The following is a 22,083-nucleotide window of genomic DNA, read 5'->3' as shown; positions in this document are numbered from 1 at the left end:
CTTGATATTTGATTATTCTGAATTCATCTACAGTGCATCTCTCTGTTAGGAGGTAGCACAAAGCTTTTTTATGTAATTTTTAAGAATTCTGTTTGTCCTTTTTAAGTGCTGTTCTTCAAAGCCAAATCAATCGAATGCTCCTGCCCAGCTTAGACTATTACTTAGCTTTCGGTTAGAAGTTTTCTTTCTGAATAACATGTACCTGGTTTTTATACATACATGTGGTTACTGTATGGTAACAGCTGAATGTGCTTGTCTCTAATTGAAGTTGTATATATTTTCTGTAGGCATCTGTTCTGTTACTTAAGCAACAGAAAACATGGAGTGACTTAGTATGTACAAAACTTTGAAAAGAGCCTTGTTGTGTTGGCACTAACACAATTGTTAGAGTAAGAATCGTGTTTGGACCAGCTAACCATGAAGTTGGTAAGTGGTAGGGTGTTGTTAATAAGTGTTGCAGCGTGGTTGCAGTCAGAAAAATTTTTCCTTTAGCATAGTCACAGGAATCTGATATCCAGAGGGAATACTCTTCTGATATAAAATCTGCCAATGCTTGATTTTTTTTAACTTAGTAGTGCTTGGGGAGTTCACTTTTAGGTCTAAACTGTTAACTTGACTAACCCATATTTTTAAGTCACAAGGTAATTCTGAGATGTGTTTAATTATGTCCTATATTAAGGGAAGGTTATTACACATGAGACAAAAAATACTTACAGTTGGAAGAAATTAACAAGTACTTCAAGAAACTAACGTCATTTATATAACTGGACGTGCTTTGTTATGTGTTTTGTTACATGCTTTAAACCTGGATGCATGATTTCACTCAGTTGGCTTAGTTGATAGGATTTATCTTGAAGTCCAACCACCTGAAATTTCTGTAAAATATCACACTGGATATTTGATTATAAATAAAATACATGATTCTGCTGAGTGGTTGTAGCAATACAAAGTCGGTAGACTGTAGTGATAAATGCTGTCATGTTTCCTTTTGTATGACATCCAGTTAAAGTAATATCTGATTTCCATGAAATATAGGAGGGATTTGTAGGTGCTTGAAGAGAAAAGTAGGTGGTAGATACATCTTGTCTGGTTTTTAGTTGATCTTGGCTTTTCTTTCTTTTTTTTTTTTTGTGTGTGTGTGTTTTTTTTTTGTTTATGTTTTGTTGTGTTTTTTTTTCACTTGCCTCACCGATTCTGCTCTACTGTTCAAAACAGAGCTTTGTTTAACAAATTGTGCGATGTTATATCTTGTTACTGCTTGATTTTGGAAGATGCAGCAGTGTCTCATTAGATGGCTTGGAGTTGGGGATGGGAAAGGTAAGAGGAAAAGGAAAATGGTTAAAGAAAATAAGTTGTTTCAGAGAATAAAGTTCTCTAACCTTGTACATACAAAGATAAGAGAACCCCACTGAACTTCGCTGCTTGTGGGTTGTAGTAAGAGTTGTATGCATAGCAATCCATTGTGAAAGGCAGATCATGTAGTTAAAGCATTTGATTATACTAGCCCTTCATGATTTCTGAATAGTAATCTATGGATTTTGGTTGACCTGGAAGGTTTATTGTTGGTAGAGAAAGGACAAGGCGTAATGGGAAGGTGCTCTTGGCACTTCTAGGAAGCTTCAATAAAACAGCAACTGGGAAACAATTTCTCTTTTTTTCTTGAAAGGAGTAACTTAATGATACTTGTTCCTTGGAAATACAAGACTTCTTTAAAAACCAAAACCAAACATAAACAAAACACCTTAAACCCAAAACCAAAACAACTGAACAAAAGGATACCTCAAAACTCCTATTACTGGTTATCTGGGCTTTGCAAGGCAATATAGAGCTGCAAGTGCACGGTTGTTAAAAATCCAACTTGTGCTGATGCCCAGTAGTTGTAGTAGGGGGATGTTCAGTGCTAATTGAGTGGGGCAAAGTAAGGCAGAGTTGGCTTTCTACTCTAAAAATTTTTTTTTCCTTGTATAATGGAATGCTATGTGCTACTGGATAGACTTGATCACTTGCACAGCTCAGGCAGGTTCTGTAGCACAGTGAGTTTCCTTGCACTGTCTCAAAAAGACATGCAGATAACTGGATTGTAAATAAAATGTTCAGAGAGTGGTGACTTTGCAAGATGAAGAGTCTTAATCTCTTAGGTTTGTTTGGGTAACTTGGCAGTATGGGCGGCTTATTTGACTAATTTGAAAATGGACCTGTTAAATCATCATGTCATGTTGGAGACTTTTTTTCTGAAGTTATATTCATACCCATTGTGGATTTGATGAGAGGATCACAAGGAATTACATAGATGAGATAGGTGATTAAATCTATTTAGCATAGTATGTTTTTGTTTTAAGGTAGAAGAAATAGTAGTTATGTTTCAGTGTTGCATATATATGTTAGAATATTTGTATATGTAAAAAATAGGGGAAAAAAGCCAGAAAAAAATTAATCTGAAAAAGTGTGTATTGTTCTGAAGGATTACTTTATAGCTGAGTGTAGAGTGGTTCTGAACTAGGAAGTGAGGCATTTTAAAAACAGCATTGTAGAATTTCTCTCGTATTTGACTTCGTCTCCTCCAAAACTTAAATTCCATGTTTTGATGAAGGGTAAGCACCTGATCAAGTAACTGAGATGAATGATTGCCTGTTCATGGTGCTGAAGTTTGGATGAGTTGTAAATTCTCTGATGGTTCATCTGATAATAGAGGTACTAGTGATGAAACTGGGACTGTCAGCCTTTTGGATCTGCGATAGCTCTTTTGTTTGGTACAGCTCTTTATCATAACAGAAGCAACTTACTTTCTCCATATTCTAAATATACCTTTACTTTGTTCTTTTGGAATTAGTTTCTAACACTGGCTTTTACAAGACTACTTCCAGCTTTTTGGTTATGATCTGTGATATTTTAATGAAGTACTAAGATGAAAATCTTCTAACCTGCAGCACAGCCAAGTACAGTGTGGTGACATTTCTACCTCGATTCCTGTATGAGCAGATAAGAAAAGCTGCAAATGCATTCTTCCTCTTCATTGCCTTATTGCAGGTACTGTTTTATTGCTTTGTCTTGTTTATAAATTGAATTGTAAGGCAGTACAAGTTATTTCAGTTATGCTTAATTGGAAACAAATTCTTAAATATATTTTAATATTCATATTAATTAGATATGTGTTAGGTAATGGAAATTGGAAGACAATGTAGAGACTCTTTTGGAAGCAGTTTGTAAAGTCAAGCTCCTTTTTTTCTAAGTATAGTCATAAAACATGGAACTGTTGACCATAGCAAGAAAACAATGCGTGAATTCTTGTGAAACTGCTGTTTAGGTAGTTCAGGTTATCCCTGCTTCCATGTGAATTGCATCATTTGCATACTTTTCTTGTGAAGAGAAATAGAATAAAAGGCAGGTACAGCAGCTTTATCTTGTAACTTTATGGTATCATTTCTTCAAACCTACTGAGACCTTAGGCTAGTTTACTGACTGAAATTGGGTGACAATCATACACAAATCAGAATGCTCTGTGTTCTCTCTTCCGAGAACTTTGTATAAAATTCAAATTTACTGGAAATTAATTTTAAATACAAATATAAGATGGATATCTCTTTTTCCTCTGTTCACAGCAAATTCCAGATGTCTCTCCAACAGGAAGGTATACCACCTTGGTGCCATTGCTATTTATTTTAACAGTTGCTGGCATCAAAGAAATCATAGAAGACTATGTGAGTATGGTTATGGGGAAGGCTATGCTAAAGGCCAAATGTTTCAGAAAAAAGCTATAAAATGCCATAAAGCCATGCATCTCTGAAGTCTTGAGTCACTGTTTAACAGCAGCAAAATATCCTTTTGACTTTCAAAGCTCTGACCTTGACAAGAATTTCTGTAGCCCACTGAGATAAATAAGTATTTTCATTACACATGATGAAAAAGAAAACAGTAGAAGTCAGGATACTTGTTTTTACCTCTTCAAACTTGCTTATTCATGCTTTTATAAGAAAGACACGAGTGTGCGATGCTGGAGTCCTGACAAATATGTGGCCTTTAGAGATGGTCTTGAAAATGGGGGCAGGGAGGGGGCAAACAACCTGATCACAGAGCATCCTGTTTTGGGGAAAATCTGCACTAACATGCTTGGATACCATGTATCAGAAAAAGGTCTTTCTGCTTGCAAAGTACTGATGAATAAAATTATTTAGGTATCAGTTTAAACAACAGCATATAGAATGTGTAGTACAACTGCCATCTAAATATAGTGTTCTTCATTGTTCCTTTTTTCTTCCAAAAAACCAGTTTGAGATGTATTTTTTTGCTGTTGATAGAGATTTGAGCCTGACTTCCAACATGGGGACTCTCAGTTTGAAGTTACATTATACTGCTTTATAAACCATATGGATTTGGGTGATCTGTGTGGCTTAAACAAAAAACAAACCGACAAAAAACAAAATCAAAAGCAAACCAGCAATCAAAAATATAAAGGCAAAAATGACCCAATGTATCATTTTACACTTTGTCTTGTTTTAGCTCTAATGGTTTTGGAATTTGTAATGAAGTGTAATGAGGTGTAATAAATGTTTTGTTTCCTTGCAGAAAAGGCATAAGGCAGACAGTGCAGTGAATAAAAAGAAAACAGTAGGTAAGACTAAACCCTCTTCAAATACTTAAAGTGCAAATAGTGGATACTTACTTTTGAACAATTCTGTTGTTCTAAGAGCCTTGGTGCCAGGGGATGCATGTCTTGTGGACTTAGTAGGTACCTGTATTTTAGGATATGTTAGGATTTTACTTTGAAGAATGTTTTAGACTGATGATGGTCTGACACTTTAAGGTGACACATTGGAGGGATTATTAGACTTTATAAGTTCATGTAGTTTCAAGGTTGTCCAAATGTATATAGTTCTCAGGTCCTCTGAGAAAACCCTGACAGACTCCATTCTTCCCCCACCCAAAAAAAAAAAAAAAGGCAACAAAAAACCACAAAAAACCCCCAACAAAACAACAAAGCCAACAACACCCTGAAACACTAGAATTTGGTGTCAAAATAATTTTAAGTCACTTTTGTAAGTGCTGTTGTCCATAAAACATAAAAAGTCTGGGAATTTTTTAGTTTTACTTTCCTGAAGTGTTACTGAAATAAATTCTAACACTGATAATCTACTGAATACCTGTGAGTATCCCTAATGTATTAACACTCATTGACACTCTCTACCTGAAGACATCACTTTGGTTTTCTTCATCTCTCTTAACTGAAAACCTGTACAGAAAATAGATAGATCTTATCAGTGGCCACCCTGGGATCAGCCAGTGCCATAGGGCAGGTCTGTGTTCCCATGTTGGACAGCTTTCCTTCTTCCTTTGTGCATATCTGCAGCTGAAACAGGAACACAGGGATTTGAACTCTTAGCAGAGCCCCTTCTTCCCAAACACATATACCTGAAATGTCAAAAAGATAGAGAAACACTTCAGGGAACATGGGAAAGTGAATAGCCTGCTAGCTCTATGCTTCAGATAGTCCTGCAAACATTATGCCTGTTACTCTAAATAAATTTGGTGCTTGAAAATTTGGGTTGATCATTAAGTTTGTGTCTTCATCAAAAAGCATTGCTTTACCAGTTCTCCAAGGTAATTTCTCTACAAGTCTCTACAAGATGTTTCAAGTGCTGTACACACTTGAAGCTTGTTTCAAACACTGTATTTATTAGTCATTGCAAATTGGCAATTAAGTGCTTGTAGCATAACAGGCCTTGTAATAGGTAATAAGAAAGATGACCCTTTCTAAGGTTACAGAGCCAGTTAAATTCATTTGTAGCTAGAGAACATGCGGTAACAAACACTTGAAGGGAACTTTGTCACAGTTATTGTGGAGAGACAGCCTTAAAGAACACAAGGTATTCTAATGGACCTAAGTTGAAATTAGCACTTGAAAAATTGGTTTAGTTCGGGTTTTATTTTTTACATTTGAATACTCGAAATAAATTTTCCATGTGATACTTAAAACCATATCCTCGTACTTCTTAAGAGGAAGGCTAAAGAGGCTCATCCTTGAAATATGTATTATCAGAATGAAAAGCTAATTTAAGTTCAGAGTGGGATTAAGATGAATTAAATTAGGTTCTCTGTGTGCCTTCCTCTTATAGCTGAATGATGTCTAATCAGTGTCTTCAGTGTAGAGAGCAGTTGAGCTCACTGAGAAGTACATACCTGCTTGCTCTCTGCTTGGCTGTGTCTTGAGCTCCACTGCCTGTAAAGGCCAGTTGCTTATTTCAGCAGCATTTATGTACGATTTCCATTTATCTTCATGTTTGGCTTTTTAGAGCAGTGGTGTATCCTCGGAGGGCCTTTGCTGTATTTAATTTAACATGGAAAACATTGGTTTGCTTTGCAGAGTGGCTTCAGTATGTAGGATTAAACTCCCTTTGGAGCAAACTAAACTGAAAGTTCTGCTCTAGCACTGTAAATTTCTATTAGGAGATGAAGCCTCTAAGGCTCTGAGCAAGAGTTTCATGTCTTTGATGGCTTCACATGGTGTATATGGAGATGATGTTCAATCAAACCAGACTAGTTGTAATCCCAGATGAAGCCCCTGAGTAGCACATTACATAGATGGCTCAGTAATAACTGTTCTGATGTATTGGTCCTCCCATTGTCAAATAACAGAACTTAGTCATGAGCTCTGTGGGGTGCTCTGGAATAGTAGACACGCACAGGACTAGCCAGATGTGGCACAAGTCTCATGGGAGATGCTTGCCCTTCGGGAGCTGCACTTGAAATGGTCCTACATGCCTAGGTGTGAGTGACAGCATTAAGTCCTAGATCTGGAACATCAGTACACTGAGTTTTAGTCTTAGAAAGTCTTAGATAGAAGGCTTATATTGAAACTCTGTTTTTGAGTTGGAACAGTCTTGTTAGATATTTGTCCTTCATTACTTTAACCAGGTGCCTTTTGACAAGGAATAATTTATCAATTTTATCCTATAAGTATTCTAGAGCAGGCCTGTCCTTTTCTGTCCTTTGGAGTTAAGCATAGTAGAAGGTGCAAAATGACAACCCAAAAATTTCAGTGTGAACTTCAACAGCTAGGATTTTCCTTCTGCCAAAGCTGGTCATTTGTGTTCAGCAGGGCTTTGAGCCTGCTTGGCATTTAAGACTCAACCTTAAATGGGCAATTGGTGAAGGTGGATGTGTCAGAGGAATAAGATGAGAAGCAAAAATTCTGTGGTAAATCATACACAGATGCTTCCTGATACTGATTCACAGTGGACAGTAATGCCCTTTGTTTTAAGGAAGGTCACTTCCCACAAGAAACAGTGCGGCCCGTCTGCAGGTTAGTATGAACTGATGCCAAGAAGAAATCAGGCTGCCAACTGTTGTCTAGCATGGGATAAAAATTATATAAATATGAAGGGCAGATTCTTCTTCTTTCTTGGATTCATGTGTCTACAGCTGTGGACAAAAGTATTGTCTCAGCTTCTGAAAAGTACAGGTCTGATCTGTATGTTAGTTCCTATTCTGGTCAGTGTTTGCTACTGCTGATATAGTTTTGAAATTTATCTGAATCATGGCCATTTGTTCTATAATATAACTTCAAACTTTCTTTACAGTTCTAAGAAATGGGATGTGGCAGAACATTATGTGGAAAGAGGTAAATAAAACCTGGGGATGGGAGGGAGTGAAAGTAGCTGTTGAAGAATTACTCTTGCCAAAATGAATTAGAATACAGGATGTGAGAGTTCTCTGTCTCTTGGGATGGGGCCGGTGGGAGGGATCTGTTCTGTTGCAGTAGTCAAAATTGCCTTGAGCAAGGCACCTGAGTACCCACTTTAAATCCTAGTGCTATGTTACAGTCAAATGCTAATGAACTGTTGTGGTTTTGCTTGTGTAGTTAATATGTAAACTGTAAAAAGTATTTTGTCTGTAGTCCACATCTAGAAGAGTAACTTTCACTGCAATACTGTACCTCCCCTGCAAGTCTAAGAGTCTTGCTTTACTGCCTGTGTTAAAAGGTTCCTAGATTTTGAGACTAATTAGTAAGATGAGTGTTCAAGTAAGGAACACAAACCCTGCTGCTACTGAGGCACTTGGGACCCATGTTCTGTGAAACCCTGTGCCAGGATCTGGTAAGCTTTGTTTCTAGGACTTGGAAATTGCTGAAATGCCTTAGGATACATCAATCTAATTGTGGCTCTTAATGCCTTTTAAAGGATAAAATTAGCCCTCTTAGCTAATAATTGAGGAGAAAGTGCCCCCTGTTAAAACCTCTGGGAAATGACATCAGCCTCAAGACACTTAAAAGCAATCCTGCTGAAGGGTTGTGCTATAGTAGAAACTAAAGATGGCCAGGGATTGTGGTGGCTAGTGTTGGTTCCTGTTCATGCTGTTCCATGTCCTATTTTTGTATAAAAGATGATGAATTGATCTTAAAGCTGAACCTGGAATCTGTTTATTTTAAATACCCTTGGGCACTTCCTGAATCGACCTATGTCTATATCTGCATGTTGTCCAGGCCTGCATTTATTGTTGGTGAATAACAGTTCTGTACTATCCACTTTGATCACTTTAAGGCAGACTTCTTATGGGGGTTTTTGTGCTGAAATTGATAGGGAATTTATTTTCAGTGAGATCAGAGTAAAACTAATGAATCTGCTTGTTCAAACATGCCATCTGTTTCAATTTGTAAAAATTAATGTCCTAGAAGTATTTTAAGCCCGTTTCAGACTTGTAGCAGTGCATTGACACCAAGCAGCCTGATGCTCATCAGGCAAACCTGTTTTACGGTTTTGAGAATGCTACTTGATTCTCCTGAGAATGAAAGTTCCATGCATGTGACTAATTAGAGGTGGTAGAAAGTCTTGGGTCTTCAGTATTCCACAATTCTGAACTCTGCATATCTCATATAACTCTTAGGGAAGAACTTGATTATGTTATATATCTGTAGAGATGATAGTACTTGCTAGTGACTAGTACAAGCAGTGCATCTGTGGAGAATTAAGGGAAAATGATAGTGAGGATTGAGTGGGTAAGTAATATAGAGGAGGAGTAGAAGAAACTCTTGATACTTGAGGGAGGTGAAGTTTAAAGATGGATTTTTTTGTTTCCCCTAGTGACAAAGTTTTCAGTATGTTAAATAAGACTAAAGAAAAACCCTTAAATTTGGATTATGGCAGAATTAAAGAGAAAACTAAGTTTTATTAAATATAAGCCACAGAAGTTCACAATTGCAGTGAAAAGTACTCTGGCTTTCAGAAGCACTGTCTCTAGCTGTTCTGTGCATGATGCTGTTCTTCTGACTGGGTGAAAGAAAATAACAAACTAACATTCCAGACAAGCAAACTGTTTGTTTTTCTTTTCCATGTTACTGTACTCCTGACCACAGGTAGCAGTAGGCGATATTGTGAAGGTCACCAATGGGCAACATCTTCCAGCAGACATGATCATTATATCTACCAGGTATCCAGAATGGGTGTGGAAATGATGTGTCTGATGAACTGAGGTGCAGAGGACTTAAATCTCTGTATTTGCTATTAATAAAACCAGACATCAGATGGCACTAATTCTACTCCACATCTAAAATCAAATTTGAACAATGTAAAAACACTGCTTTCCTAGGCAATGATTCATGTATCATTGTAGATAGGCTCTTCAAAAAGAAGGCTTCTTCAAGACTTCACTTTGTCAATTAGAGGTACATGATACTATGTACTGATGAGTTTGTTGGAAGACTGAAGATCCTTTACACAAGCTTCATGCAGTCAGTGGCTCTATGGCCTTCTGAGAATCCCTCCACTTAATTAAGGAAGCTTGAGTTTTCTTTCAGTTAATTCCACTGAGTGTTCAGCATATTTTCCTTCCCCCCAGGAATGCTTTCTCTTTAAATTGTAAATCTAAAAGGCCAGGCTGGCTGGTTGACATCAAATAACAATAACTTTTTGATTTGTTTACTGCTTGTCTTGGATACAATGCACATAGGGGCAATCTCTGACATGACAGCAAATAGCAACCTGTTGAGTTCTGCTTGGTTTAATTTGACTATGGGACAACTTTTCAACCAGATATGCTGACAAATGAAGCTTGGTCATAGAATATCCTGAATTGGAAGGCACCCACAATAATCATAGAAATCCAGCTCTTGGTCCTGGGTAGGACACATCAAGAATCATGACAAGTGCCTGAGAGCATTATTCACATGCTTCTTGAACTCTGACAGGGCTGGTGCTGTGGCCACTTCCCTGGGAAGTCTGTTCCTGTGTCCAGTCACCCTCTTCAGTGGGTGAAGAATGTTTCTGTAATAACTAACCTAAATCTTCCCTGACACAGATTCATGCCATTGCCTTGGATCCTGTCGTTGGTCACCAGGGAGAAGAGATCAGTGCCTGCCCCTCTACTTCCTCTTGTGGGGAAGTTCTAGACCATAGTGAGGTCTCCCTTCTATCTTTTCCGCTCCAGGCTGAGCAAGCCAAGTGTCCTCAACTGCTTCTCATGTGGCTTCTCCTCAAGACACTTCACCATCTTTGTTACCCTCATACATACCCTCTGTTATATCTTGATATCTTTCTTATCTTGTGGCATCCTGAACTGCATACAGGATTTGAAGTGTGGCTTCACCGGTGCAGAGCAGAGCTGGACAATCACCTCCTTTTGACTGGCTGAAGATGCTTTGCCTGATGCCTCCCCAGGCACAGTTGGCCCTCCTGACCAGGAGGCACTGCTGACTTATGATTAACTTGTTATTGACCAGGACTCCTGGGTCCCTTTCGATGACACTGCTTGCCGGTCTGTATATACATCCAGGGTTGCTCTGCCACAGGTGTAGAATCTGGCACTTAACTTTGTTAAACTTCATATGGTTGGTGGTTGCCCAGCCCCCTAATTTGTCTAGGTCTCTTAGTTCCTAAAAGCACTTGAGTGGTACTTGGCTTCTAATCTAGATTCTGTATTGTGTAGAACAACTTGAAGCCAAATCAAGACCATAGTCTGCTTAGACAGATCAAGTTTAAACATAAGACAATATCACACAATATCACACAATATTGTGATGGTAATAGCAGACATCAACACATGTTCTTAAATGTGTTTCTAACAGCTGAGTCATATGACACCTTACTGTTCTCCATAATTTGCTCCTGTCTGTGTGCTTTTCAACAGTGACTGCAGGTTGCTCTGGTCTGTAGGTCACAGTTTTCTTATCTTACCCAACTTTTAATGGAACTTGTTTTTCAAGCTTCTGTTTTCTGCTCCATCCTTCTTGTCTATCCTGTTTCTGGGAGGTTTCATTTTTTTCAAAGCTATATGTAGAAGATCAGTCTTCTTGAATTGCCACATGATGAAGGATAGAGATATCCTCATTCCATGGTATACAGTATTTTATTTTTTTTAAACAAACACCAAACTTCAAATAAGAAGTTGTCAACCTTAATATGCAGATAGGGTAAGCTTTGACATCACTAGTGTTCTGTTTCAGCAATGAGGAATATTCTACTTAATACCTTCTCTAATATGTTACACTAAAACCTCCTTCTGATATATTTCTTAACTTGTGTGGGTCTGCTTTTTGTTCTACATTAGTCTACTATTCTGTTCCACTAACCTGCTGTCATTAATAACCACATAATAGTTAGGTTAAATTCTCTAAGTCATGTTAATTTGGGAGAAGCTTTGCTTGAAATTAATAGCAATTTCTATGGCAATGCTGCTTTGCAATTGGTATTCTCATGATTCCTTTAAATGACAGTACTAAGTGTCCTCAGTTCACCAGAAAGCTCTGCATGCTCTGAAGGATTTGGGGTCTTATGCTTGTGTGTTGTCTTCTGTGTCTGAGCTGATTGTCAGAGGTGAAACAAACAGCTGTTTTTATCTTGACTCTTTTTCCACATAGGAAAAAAGAGGACATCAAATGAATTTTTTGTAAAGAATAAATTTATGTGAGGGGAAAAAAAAAAACCACTTGATTCCAAACACAACTCTGTATGGAAACACTTCCACATTTCTGTGGAAATGAGAGGAACTGTATTGCAAAAGGTCTCCCTCCTGACCTAAGCACTTCAGTTGTAGTAGATAAGGTGTTTGGCAGAGGTAAGATTGGCATCGAACTGGACTTCATCAGTGTTTTTCTTGGGTTCAGATTGACATTGCCCATACAGGAGGAGACAAAGAACAGACTCTAACTGTATTATTTTTTTAAACAAAAATTTAGAGAGAATCTAGTCTGTTACTGTATTGCAAATGTACCTGTCCATTTCTTAATTGTTTTTGTCCTAAGGAGTCTTTATTACTGACTCTTCTGCTGATTGAGTACCTTTGCTTTTAAAGCAGTTTGTTGCTTTGGAAGCAAACTGGCAATGTATCAAGAATATGGGAAGTGATATGCTGAAGAAGGACTTGTTTGAATCCAGTGGGAAACGGATGTTCCTTAGCAACCTGAGAAAACAACTCAGGCAGAGAAGGCAGAAAAATAGTTTTGGTGGTTCCATACAAAATTTTTAAATCTTGAGTGGTATGTCAGGAAAAGAACTGGTGGTATACCTTCCTTATCAAAGGTGCTACCCATGCAGAGCCCCCTCCATGTTAGATGTAGATAAGAGCTTAACTAATGGAAAACTCATCTCTGTGAGGAATATTTTTGGCTCTATTGCTAAGGGCAGAAACATCTTTGGAAGATGCAGATCATAACCCTCAATCTCAATGAACCTTTTTCTGGTGCTCAGAAAAAAAAAGGTGTTTAATGCTGACTTCAGATGAACCTCCACAAGCCCCTCAACTTTAAAGTGGCCTTGCAGACATGGTCTTTAGTATGCTCAGTTCACAGACAGAACTCAGTAAGACAGAGCATTACCCTCTTTATTCCAATATATCCCCTCTTTATACAGTTCAATAATTGGTATTTTGTCCATAGTTCTTGCAATCTGAAGCAATTTTATGGATTACAATTCACTTCAGGCATCTAAGTTTGTTAAATTCTTACTAACCTTCTGATTTAGACTTGTCTTCCTCTGTACTTTGGTGTATTACCCTGTTCCTATCCAAAGAAATCTCTGTTAAATACGTACTTTCAGCTGACTCTTTCATAGTTGAATACCGGTAGTATGGTTTTCTGTCTTCTGCAGTGTATTGGAAAAGTCTCTTGTGGACTATATTGGTGCAAAAGCAGTATACAAAAAGTACTGAGTTTTAATATTGAAATTCTTATGCTCCTTCCAGTGAACCACAAGCCATGTGCTATATTGAAACAGCCAACCTCGATGGGGAGACGAATCTTAAAATACGACAGGTAAAACAAACTGAATTTTTTCTTTGATTTTTTTCATTTAGGTATTTAGTATTAGCTATGAAACCGCATCTACCTTAATTGACAACAATACTTTTTTTTTTAAATAGAAAAAAAAAAGGCATCTCTTCTCAGGTGGCTGTAAGCTGCCTTTTCAACGTATACAAATCCAAGCAACAGTGCCTCATATACAAGTGTACAGGAACTAACCTGGAGCAAGTATATGAAGCCCTCAAAGACAAACAGACCTTGGTTGTGTTTTCCAAAGGTCCAGTAAGTGGGGTTTAAGTCCTGTCCATAAAAAAGATCAGCTATGCTTGTGATAAGAGGTGCAGTTTCTTCTGTCACAAGTACCATTCTATGAGCATTATGCAGAGGCAGAAGCTGAGAAGGACCTTTTATATGCTTGTTTGTTATCTCTTTGCAGGAAGTAGTGGAATTTATTTGGATCTTTCTAATTTGATTATAATCAACACTGTTGATTATAGCGTTTAGAAATAGTTAAGAATTTTCCTTTTTTTTCATTAAAAAAATCAGATTTTGATTTTGAAACACAGATTTGTTTTTAAAAATCTATATATTTGCTGTTTCTTTACTGCGTTTGTAGAAATTTGATTTACTGTTGCAGTTCTGCCTAAAAAGTCAGGTCTTGAGTTTCTGTAGGATCTTACTTTGGGACACATGGTTAAAATACAAAAATATGGCCTTACTTTGGCTTGCAGTGCTGCAGTCAAATTCTGGCAAAACAAAGACAAAATGGATCCCTCTGTTCGCAGATGGAAAGCAGTCAAGCACTGTACATGTACACTGAGATGGAGTAGCAATACATTAGATTACAGTTGCATGGCAGGTTGATCATTAACCTCGAGCAGGATCAGAGCATAATGACTGCAGTGACCCAAGAGACTACACTTAGTGATGACTATATTTAGCAACAATAACACATCAGTGGAATTATACTTTAAGAGAAAAACCAGGCCTGTTTATACTGCTTCTCTTCTACTTCATCTTGCTTGTGTGCAGCTTTGTGGTTTGTGGATGGAACTTTGTTCTTGGTTAAAGAGAGATCACATAGGTAATATAACTATCTTGTATAGAGAGTTTAAATCAATCTTGTTAGCAAGTTCATATGTGTCTGTAATGAATATTCCTTGCACCGTTTTCCTAGGTTGCCTTCTGATAACAATTTTTGACAGTCTCTTCCGATTTGGTCTTTGCAGGGCTTATCTCAAACTTCTGGTCTCCAGTCCAGGGAAGAATTGATGAAAGTATCTGGGAGGATAGAATGTGAAGGACCCAACCGTCATCTTTATGACTTCACTGGAAACTTGCGCTTAGATGGCCAGAGGTATTAACTTGACAACAAAACCGAAGTCACTTGGTTTGGGAAAATGTTTGTTGTGTTTTTTAGTCTGTAACAGTGAGCACAGGCATGTTTTTGCTGTGGAAGAGGAGAGTAATAATCGATAATAGGTAATCAGAGCATCTGGCAGTATAAGATAACACAGTTCTATCTTTGTATGGAGCCTTCTGCTTGTTATGGGAGTCTTGGTTTCTTTGTAGTTATGGTGAATTTTTTTTTAAAAAGGTACATATAAAGAGAAGGAGTTGGGGAAATGGTAGGAGTTTTTAGGACCTTCTTGTTACACAAGACACACAGAGGAAATAGAAACCTCTCCCTTCCAGCTAGAGCCAAAGGCTGCACCAAGGTCAGGTCTATAGAGAAAAATGATCCCAGAATCTGGAGGCTTTATCAGTGTGACTTTGATTTGTTGCGACTCTTGGAAGAAAAGTACTTAGTACTTGAATTCACAGATTTTGAAAGGTCGGTAGGAACATACAGGTTTCATTTGACTGTACCTGTTTTCCTTCACAAAAGCCGTATTCTTTGGGCAACTCAGCTGTGTAGTTAGTGACAGATGGAAGAATAGCAGATCATCATTTGCATCTCACTTGAAAATCGTGTGGGTAATACAGTTTTTCCCAAATGCTTGTGTAATGGTATATGTGATACAGTGTGCCTGGTGTGGATGGTCTCTTTGCAAGTGTGATGCTTCTCTGTCCTTGATGCGAGAGAGAAAGTAGTAGCCAAGGTCAAGCGCAAGATAGGCTTATGTCTGCCGTGTAAGTTCTCAAGTTTTGGATAATTAGAACAGATCCCTTGTATCAGCTTTGCCCTACTGTGCTTTAGCAGGAAGTAGACTTGCCGAGGTTTCAGTGTTTTCTTCAGTTGTGTGGACAATCTTAGGTCATGGTATTACTTTCTCCCACCACTCCCACTGGCGTGTAAGTCTGAAAGTAGAATTACTGTCCTTAAGGGTGTTCTCAAGAATTGAAAGATACACTTCTTGCTTTGCAGCCCAGTTCCTGTTGGTCCAGACCAAATCTTGCTGAGGGGTGCACAACTGAGAAACACTCAATGGGTCTTGGGTATTGTTGTGTATACAGGACATGATACAAAACTCATGCAGGTAAAGTGTTCAAGGAGATGTAAATATAAACTGGTCATCTTCCCTGTATTCTCCTTGTCATTGATTTGATTTTATGACATGCTTTGACTCATTATAGCTGTTAAAGACCTGGAGGCCTTGATGAATACAAGGGTACTGTTGTTATAGTCAATAGACTAGAGATAATTTTAAAAATGTAAAACAAATTTATTGAAGGCAGGTAAGCAAAACAGCACACTGGGCGACCGGAGGAAACTGTTGTTACACCAACAGTCTGCACTGTGACAAACCAACGGTCCATCTTTTATACCCCCCCTTTATCTCCACCCCCTTAAGTCTCTTTCGATTTCTTTATTGGGTTCCATTTCATGGGCTCCCCCGATATTGGTCCTTGTTTTCATGGGCTTCATCTCGCCACCTGGGTTCAACCAATGATTTGGTTAGACTATAGTCCTCAGAGACTGCAGTGTGGAAGTTTCCAGATCGTGGGGGGGGATAAGTCTTCTCCTTTGGTTTTTGCTGTTTCCTTCTATTTTCCTTCCCTATAAGCATGCTTAGAACAAACACTTGTAGAATAACAAGACATACAAATTCATAACAATCACGTAGTTAATCATCTAACAATTACAACACTGTGGTTTCCCTTTTTGTGACTGTCTGATTCATAACTCTAGCAAAGTTCTTGCTAGGTTTATTGCAACTTATTTTATTAAACTTAATTTGATGATCAAATTATGCCTTTTGCTCTTTATCACCTGTTACACTTGTATTTGAGTTTGCATGTGCACACATGTAAACACTGAAGTATTTGAAAGCAGTTCAATATGTAAGAACTAACTTTCATTTTGATTTATCTGGTAGCTGGATGACATGTAAAACTGAGATTTAACAACTGAGGACATAGTAAAGACTGTGGAGTTGATTAGATTAATACTACTATTGCCCTAATGGCAGGGAGTACCTGGAGAGACCAGCAGTATGTATGTGTTGCTCACTGCTGCTGACCAACAGTGGATGGACAGGGAGTGCTTTAATGGACTCTGAAAATAAAGACCGAGCTTGCCTCTGTAATTTTATCTTGTATAAGCCATTGCTAGGCTCTTTTTTTTTTTCTTCTGCTGCTGTTTAGAATTCAACTAAAGCACCTCTGAAGAGATCAAATGTGGAGAAAGTGACCAACATGCAGATCCTGGTTTTGTTCTGTATTCTCCTGGTAATGGCCCTTGTGAGTTCTGTAGGTGCCTTATTATGGAACAGAACACATGGCGGAGTCGTCTGGTACCTTGGCTCCAACAGTGAGTATGCAGGCATTGAGCCAGGGATGTATCAGACTGTAGGGCCAGCAGGCCTCTTAGCTTCATTAAATGAATGCGTAAAATAAGAAATAGAAAAAGAAGAAACAAAGCCTCTTTGCTAGCTTTTTGATGACTTTTTTGAGAATGGACTGGTGTAAGTGAACTTACCAGTGAGGCTTCTGTTAATAAAACCTTCCAGAGCTTAGGTAAACATCACTGGGTTGCCATCCAGGGAACAGGGCAGAAACAGAAGAGGGACAATAATTATTACTGGATATCTGGTGTTCACATTCGTTCATCTCTGTGGAGATACCATACAGAAATCGACCATACCCATATTACCGTACACTAATTCATTCTCAGAGGAGGTCACATACTGCTGCCTTTCATGTGTCTGACTGCATGATAGGCAGTATCAAGCTGATGATGTGACTTCAACTTTGTGCTTCTGTGCAGATGCAAAGGATTTCTCTTAACTTTTTTTCAGTCAGAAATGCTGATCTGCTCTTTTTTATAAAACTTAAATGCTAAATGGTTAGAATTCTTATTTATTGGATAAAGTTTTTGTCTTTGACTCCTGTTATTTTGTTGTGAGAGAACTGATATTTTAGTGTGTTTATTTGAAGGTTTTTTTTTATTTCATTCATAATCCTTGAATTTACTAGTTCAGTATCAAAGGCATGAGGAATGAAGTGCTGTCCAATAGACTTCTATTTTAAGGAGGATACATTAGCTATAAAATGTTGTTACAAGCGTCTTTAGATGCAGATCTTAAAACAGTTATCGCAAACTGCAAATGGCTTGTCTGCTGATGATTGCAAACCAGATGGCAAGTGTGTCTTGTGCAGTTTAAGAATTGCAATTGTGGTAGTAATGAAAAAAAACTCCCATAGGAAGAACATGGAAATGGCTCATTTTTGACTCTGGGTTTTTGTAGTTGTAATGTCTTCTACTAGTAGTGTCAGCAACTTCCAGAGTTTCTTCCCTTCTCTCCCCCATTTTTTAATGAGTGAGTTTAAATTTGTGCCTTCCAGTGGTGGGAGCAATACTGGAAAAGGCGAATTGAATGAACTCTTGAACTTGTAATATAAAACCTGTTCAACTTGAAACAAACTAGGATGATGTAATAATCTGTATAGATACCTTTTTGTAAGTCGAATGCACAATTTCTATTACTTCTATAATTGCCACACACAAGAAAGACACCTTTTCAGGTTATGCAGGTAGCTATTAATTTTTTTTGTTAAATTTCTAATCTCTTTAAAAGTTGTATTGGAAAATGTTCCAATACCAAGCAAGATTTTACTTTCTGTAAACTTACCAAAGATATGGAATTAGGGTGTACTCACACTTGGAGGTGCCTGTGTCCAGACTGGTCTTCACTAGGCTTCAGCAATTTTCTCTGGGTTCTGTCTCCTCCTACATGGCTTCCCTGATCTCTAATTCACTTGTAATGCTGATGAAAACCCTTAGTTATGAGCTCTGACCCCATTGTGCTCGATGTTCTGTGTGCTGACTGTAGTGCCTCCCTAAGCTTCTAGGAAAGTGAAGAGCATACAAATGTGGAGACTTTGGTTGTAAAGAGAGGCTCTGGGCAGCACCATGAGAACAGAAGCTTTCATCTTGTGTCTCTGCTGAGCCTTGTACATTCCTGCTGGCTCACTGTAAATGCTTTCCTTTCCCTCTTAGGACCAGTTGTAATGAAATACTTACTCAGGCAACCTGCACAATGTTGTCACCATTAATAACAGCTTCTTTGCTTAAGCAGGATGCCCTAGTTCATTAATAGGTGTTTATTCAGCCATTGGTTGTTCTCTTAGATTTCTTTAGTGTGGGTAACTTCTCAATTCTAACAATGATGTCAGATTTTAGAATTAATTTTAGTGTTTATTTTTTGTTTCCTAACTCCCCTGAGACAAGTAGGCACTTTCTGAAAGATAGTTATATTACTAATGATATTGGTGGCTCTTAATTGGGCAGTCAACACATCAGATAAATGTCTAAATTTGGGTTTTAGTGGGAAATATTGTGCTTCTTGCCATCTGTTTAGCAAAAGTTTTTCAGAAAGTGTTCTGTTCTTTAATACATAGCCTCACAAATCTTGCCCTTCTTCACCTGGCATAATATGCTGTGTATTTAGACATGTGTTCTGTGGGTGTTTATATATACACTATTAAAATCAATATTAAAAAGGCACTTATACTAGGTGTCAAGACACTTGCTGGTTATTTTAGCACTGCTAAATCTGACTAGGCCAACTGCATAAAGATGATTGCCCCTATACCACAGGACTTGTGTCTGCTCATGTCCTTTGTCTTTTGGTCCGCAGAAATGCTGTCTGTCAACTTTGGATACAATCTGCTGACCTTTATCATCTTGTACAACAACCTTATTCCAATCAGCCTTCTGGTGACATTGGAAGTTGTCAAGTTTACTCAGGCTCTTTTTATAAATTGGGTAAGTAACAAGAATTTTTTTTAAATGTCAACATCTAGAACTGAGATAGATTCAAACACTTAACATCTTTGAGACTTTTAATTAATGATGCAACTTCTGGGAAAGGCAGGGGAAAGCTCTAAGGATTTATTCTGTATCAGTTCTGTGTTTCACAGGAAATTAAAATACTTAGTTGTAGGAATATCCTGCTGTGCAAATAATGAATTGTATTTTAGACCTTTAGGATGAGAAGGAAGTCTCAGGTCTTGGTGAACTGACTTATGTTCAGTAGTTACCTTTGAAAACTCTTCAGTATCTTGCAGCTCCTCTCAGCCACAGCAGAGGGAAATACTAGACATGTTCGAAGGTGTGGTATTGCTTTTTGTTTTTTTGGTAGTTGTTGTGTTTTTTTTTTTTTTTTTTTTAAATTCTTTGGTATGGATTGTATTTTTGTAAGGAGAGAAGTTGGTGGTGCCTTATGCGACCAAAACAGTGATTTTGCTCTGTTCAGGCAAGCTTTGACTTCAGAAATGTCTTTCTCTAGTTGTGGACCAAAAATACTGTAGTCATGTCTCGTAAGCTGAACAAAACCGAGAGGAATACCTTGTACTGGTATACATTAATCCTTGGACTTTCAGTAATGTAGTAGATTCCTAAAATACAAGTAAATGAGATCTAATATGTCTGTTCCCTGAGCTGCTTATGATGTAGGAGAGATGCTTTTCTGAGAAGTTGCTTTGGTTTGTGTAGCAGCTGGATTTTTTTACTCACAAAAAAATGTATTAACAGAAGGAATTAATTTCATGAAGCCATTCAAATTGTCTCTAGGCATAGATGTGGCTAAAGCAACTAATTGTTGTAATTGAAGACATACCATTAGCATGGCTAACGCCTGTTAAAACTCCCTTCTGTACTGTTATTTTGTTTCCATTGCATCTCTAGTTTGTTAACTATCTGTAGTTAAATCTGGCTTTTCTCATGTACATGTAGTATGGAGGTATGCTTTGGAAAGGAGGCACCCATATTCATCCTGGCATGGTGTTTGTCTCAAGCCTTCAGAACCTCCACTAATGGCATGAAGACAGTCAAACCAAATTGGAGCTGACTAAAAGAATAGTGGACACTTCAGTGTTTAATAATATAGGTCTAATTTTGCTCTCATTTCAGGACATAGATATGTATTACCCTGAGACAGATACACCTGCAATGGCCAGAACCTCAAACCTTAATGAGGAACTTGGGCAGGTAAGACAACACTTGCTTCAGTGTCATGCTTGTGATTTATTCTGGGAAGATGGAAGATATGAGAGCAAACTGTACAAGACTTTATTCTATTGCTCTGTGGCTCAGCTTAATGGGACATCTTTGTCATTAGTCCAAGTCTTATAAGTAAAATAATGAGATATTGTAGGATTAAATTTAACATAGGCAGTTTTATGCTTGGGAACTGAAACTGTTTCCTTATGTTCACTCCAAACTGACTTTTTGTTTTTCTCAAGGGTGTTGGGGGGATGATCTGAGGTTGTGACTGTCTATACCAGGACAGAATGTATAGGACTAAGCTTGGCTGAAGAGGAGGCCAACACCCTAATCCTATGTTCTTAGTTCTTGATGTTTCTGATTGCTTCACAGGAGATGGGGGTTAAAACAAAGCAGTTTTATTCCTAATTTATCCTGTGTTCCTTCAAGAATTTCATTTTTCAACAACTTGTAGTTGTTGTAGATTTGTTTATTCTGCAAATGACATTTCTTCAAAATAGAAGAGATTCCCAAAACACGCTTAGTGGAAAATACAATGTTGCTATTGGAGTTTTGTAGTACCATTGAGAAATCCTAGCTTTTTTCTTGACCATCAGTCATAGGTCTTTAACTGAACCTCATGAACTTAGCAATTGTGTGATTTGGTATTAAAGACAATGTTTATGCATTTAATATACATAATTATTGTGTGCTGTTCAGCAGAGTGGGAGTCAACGTTCTTCCTTTTTAAGCTGATTGGTCTTTCTGAATGCTAAAATTTGATTTGTGTTCAAATTACTTTGATGCGAACTTATCAGCCTCTAAATTATGGTGCTATTTTTGTCTTAAGTGAAGTTATGTGGCATAATGTATATTGTTGGCCCATATGTTATTTTCAGAAATTAATTACTAGTGATTCTGTGTAACTAGACTGAGCTTTTTGATTCATTAACTGAATTGCCTGTTCACAGATGCCTTTAAATTTTTTTTCGTGTAGCATTATTAATGGCTTGAAGTTCCTCAGATGTTTGGGTACCCACTTGGATTTCTGACTCACACAAACTCTCTTTCCAATGCCGTATTCAAGGAGCAGAGTAGAGCACAGCTAAAGGATCACCTAACTAGTAGTGTAGTGTGCTGTCTTGAACTGAATTGCATTTATTGAGGAAAAGCTTTTTCCAACTCCTGGCAAAATATTTTGGTCTTTAAATTGCTTAACTCCTATGCTAGCACCATCCCTTCCTACGTGTTGCTGATTGAAAATCGTACCTTGTGCAGAGGTACAACTGTGGTATTTAACCTGCAATTATTTTTGGTCTGTTGTAGCCCGCTGCAGGTGGGAATCTTGAATCTGCTCATGCTCCAAGATGTCATGTTGCTGTGTTAGGTTGGCCTCCAAGTCCTACCTGAAAGTCACTAGTTCCGTTAA

General features: G+C 37.9%; 1 protein-coding gene across 3 annotated transcripts in view; it reads left to right on the top strand.

Moving 5' to 3' along the window:
• Positions 1-22,083, top strand: part of ATP8A2 (ATPase phospholipid transporting 8A2) — a 318,028-nt gene that overhangs the window by 44,113 nt on the left and 251,832 nt on the right. For 2 of the 3 annotated variants that reach the window (XM_050334134.1, XM_050334135.1), the window contains 11 exons: positions 2,928-3,027; positions 3,600-3,698; positions 4,564-4,609; positions 7,575-7,615; positions 9,347-9,420; positions 13,168-13,237; positions 14,455-14,582; positions 15,594-15,705; positions 16,814-16,979; positions 19,309-19,436; positions 20,583-20,660. In XM_050334134.1, coding sequence (XP_050190091.1) covers positions 2,928-3,027; positions 3,600-3,698; positions 4,564-4,609; positions 7,575-7,615; positions 9,347-9,420; positions 13,168-13,237; positions 14,455-14,582; positions 15,594-15,705; positions 16,814-16,979; positions 19,309-19,436; positions 20,583-20,660 — 1,042 coding nt within the window. Of the gene's footprint in view, positions 1-2,927; positions 3,028-3,599; positions 3,699-4,563; positions 4,610-7,574; positions 7,616-9,346; positions 9,421-13,167; positions 13,238-14,454; positions 14,583-15,593; positions 15,706-16,813; positions 16,980-19,308; positions 19,437-20,582; positions 20,661-22,083 lie in introns of those variants that run through there. The other variant, XM_050334136.1, reaches the window with a different exon arrangement.

Source organism: Myiozetetes cayanensis, unplaced genomic scaffold, assembly GCF_022539395.1.
Source record: "Myiozetetes cayanensis isolate MyiCay16 unplaced genomic scaffold, myiCay2020 scf5-8, whole genome shotgun sequence".
NCBI lineage: Eukaryota > Metazoa > Chordata > Aves > Passeriformes > Tyrannidae > Myiozetetes > Myiozetetes cayanensis.
Note: the sequence above shows the minus strand (reverse complement) of the source record. Positions and strands in the feature narration are given on the sequence as shown.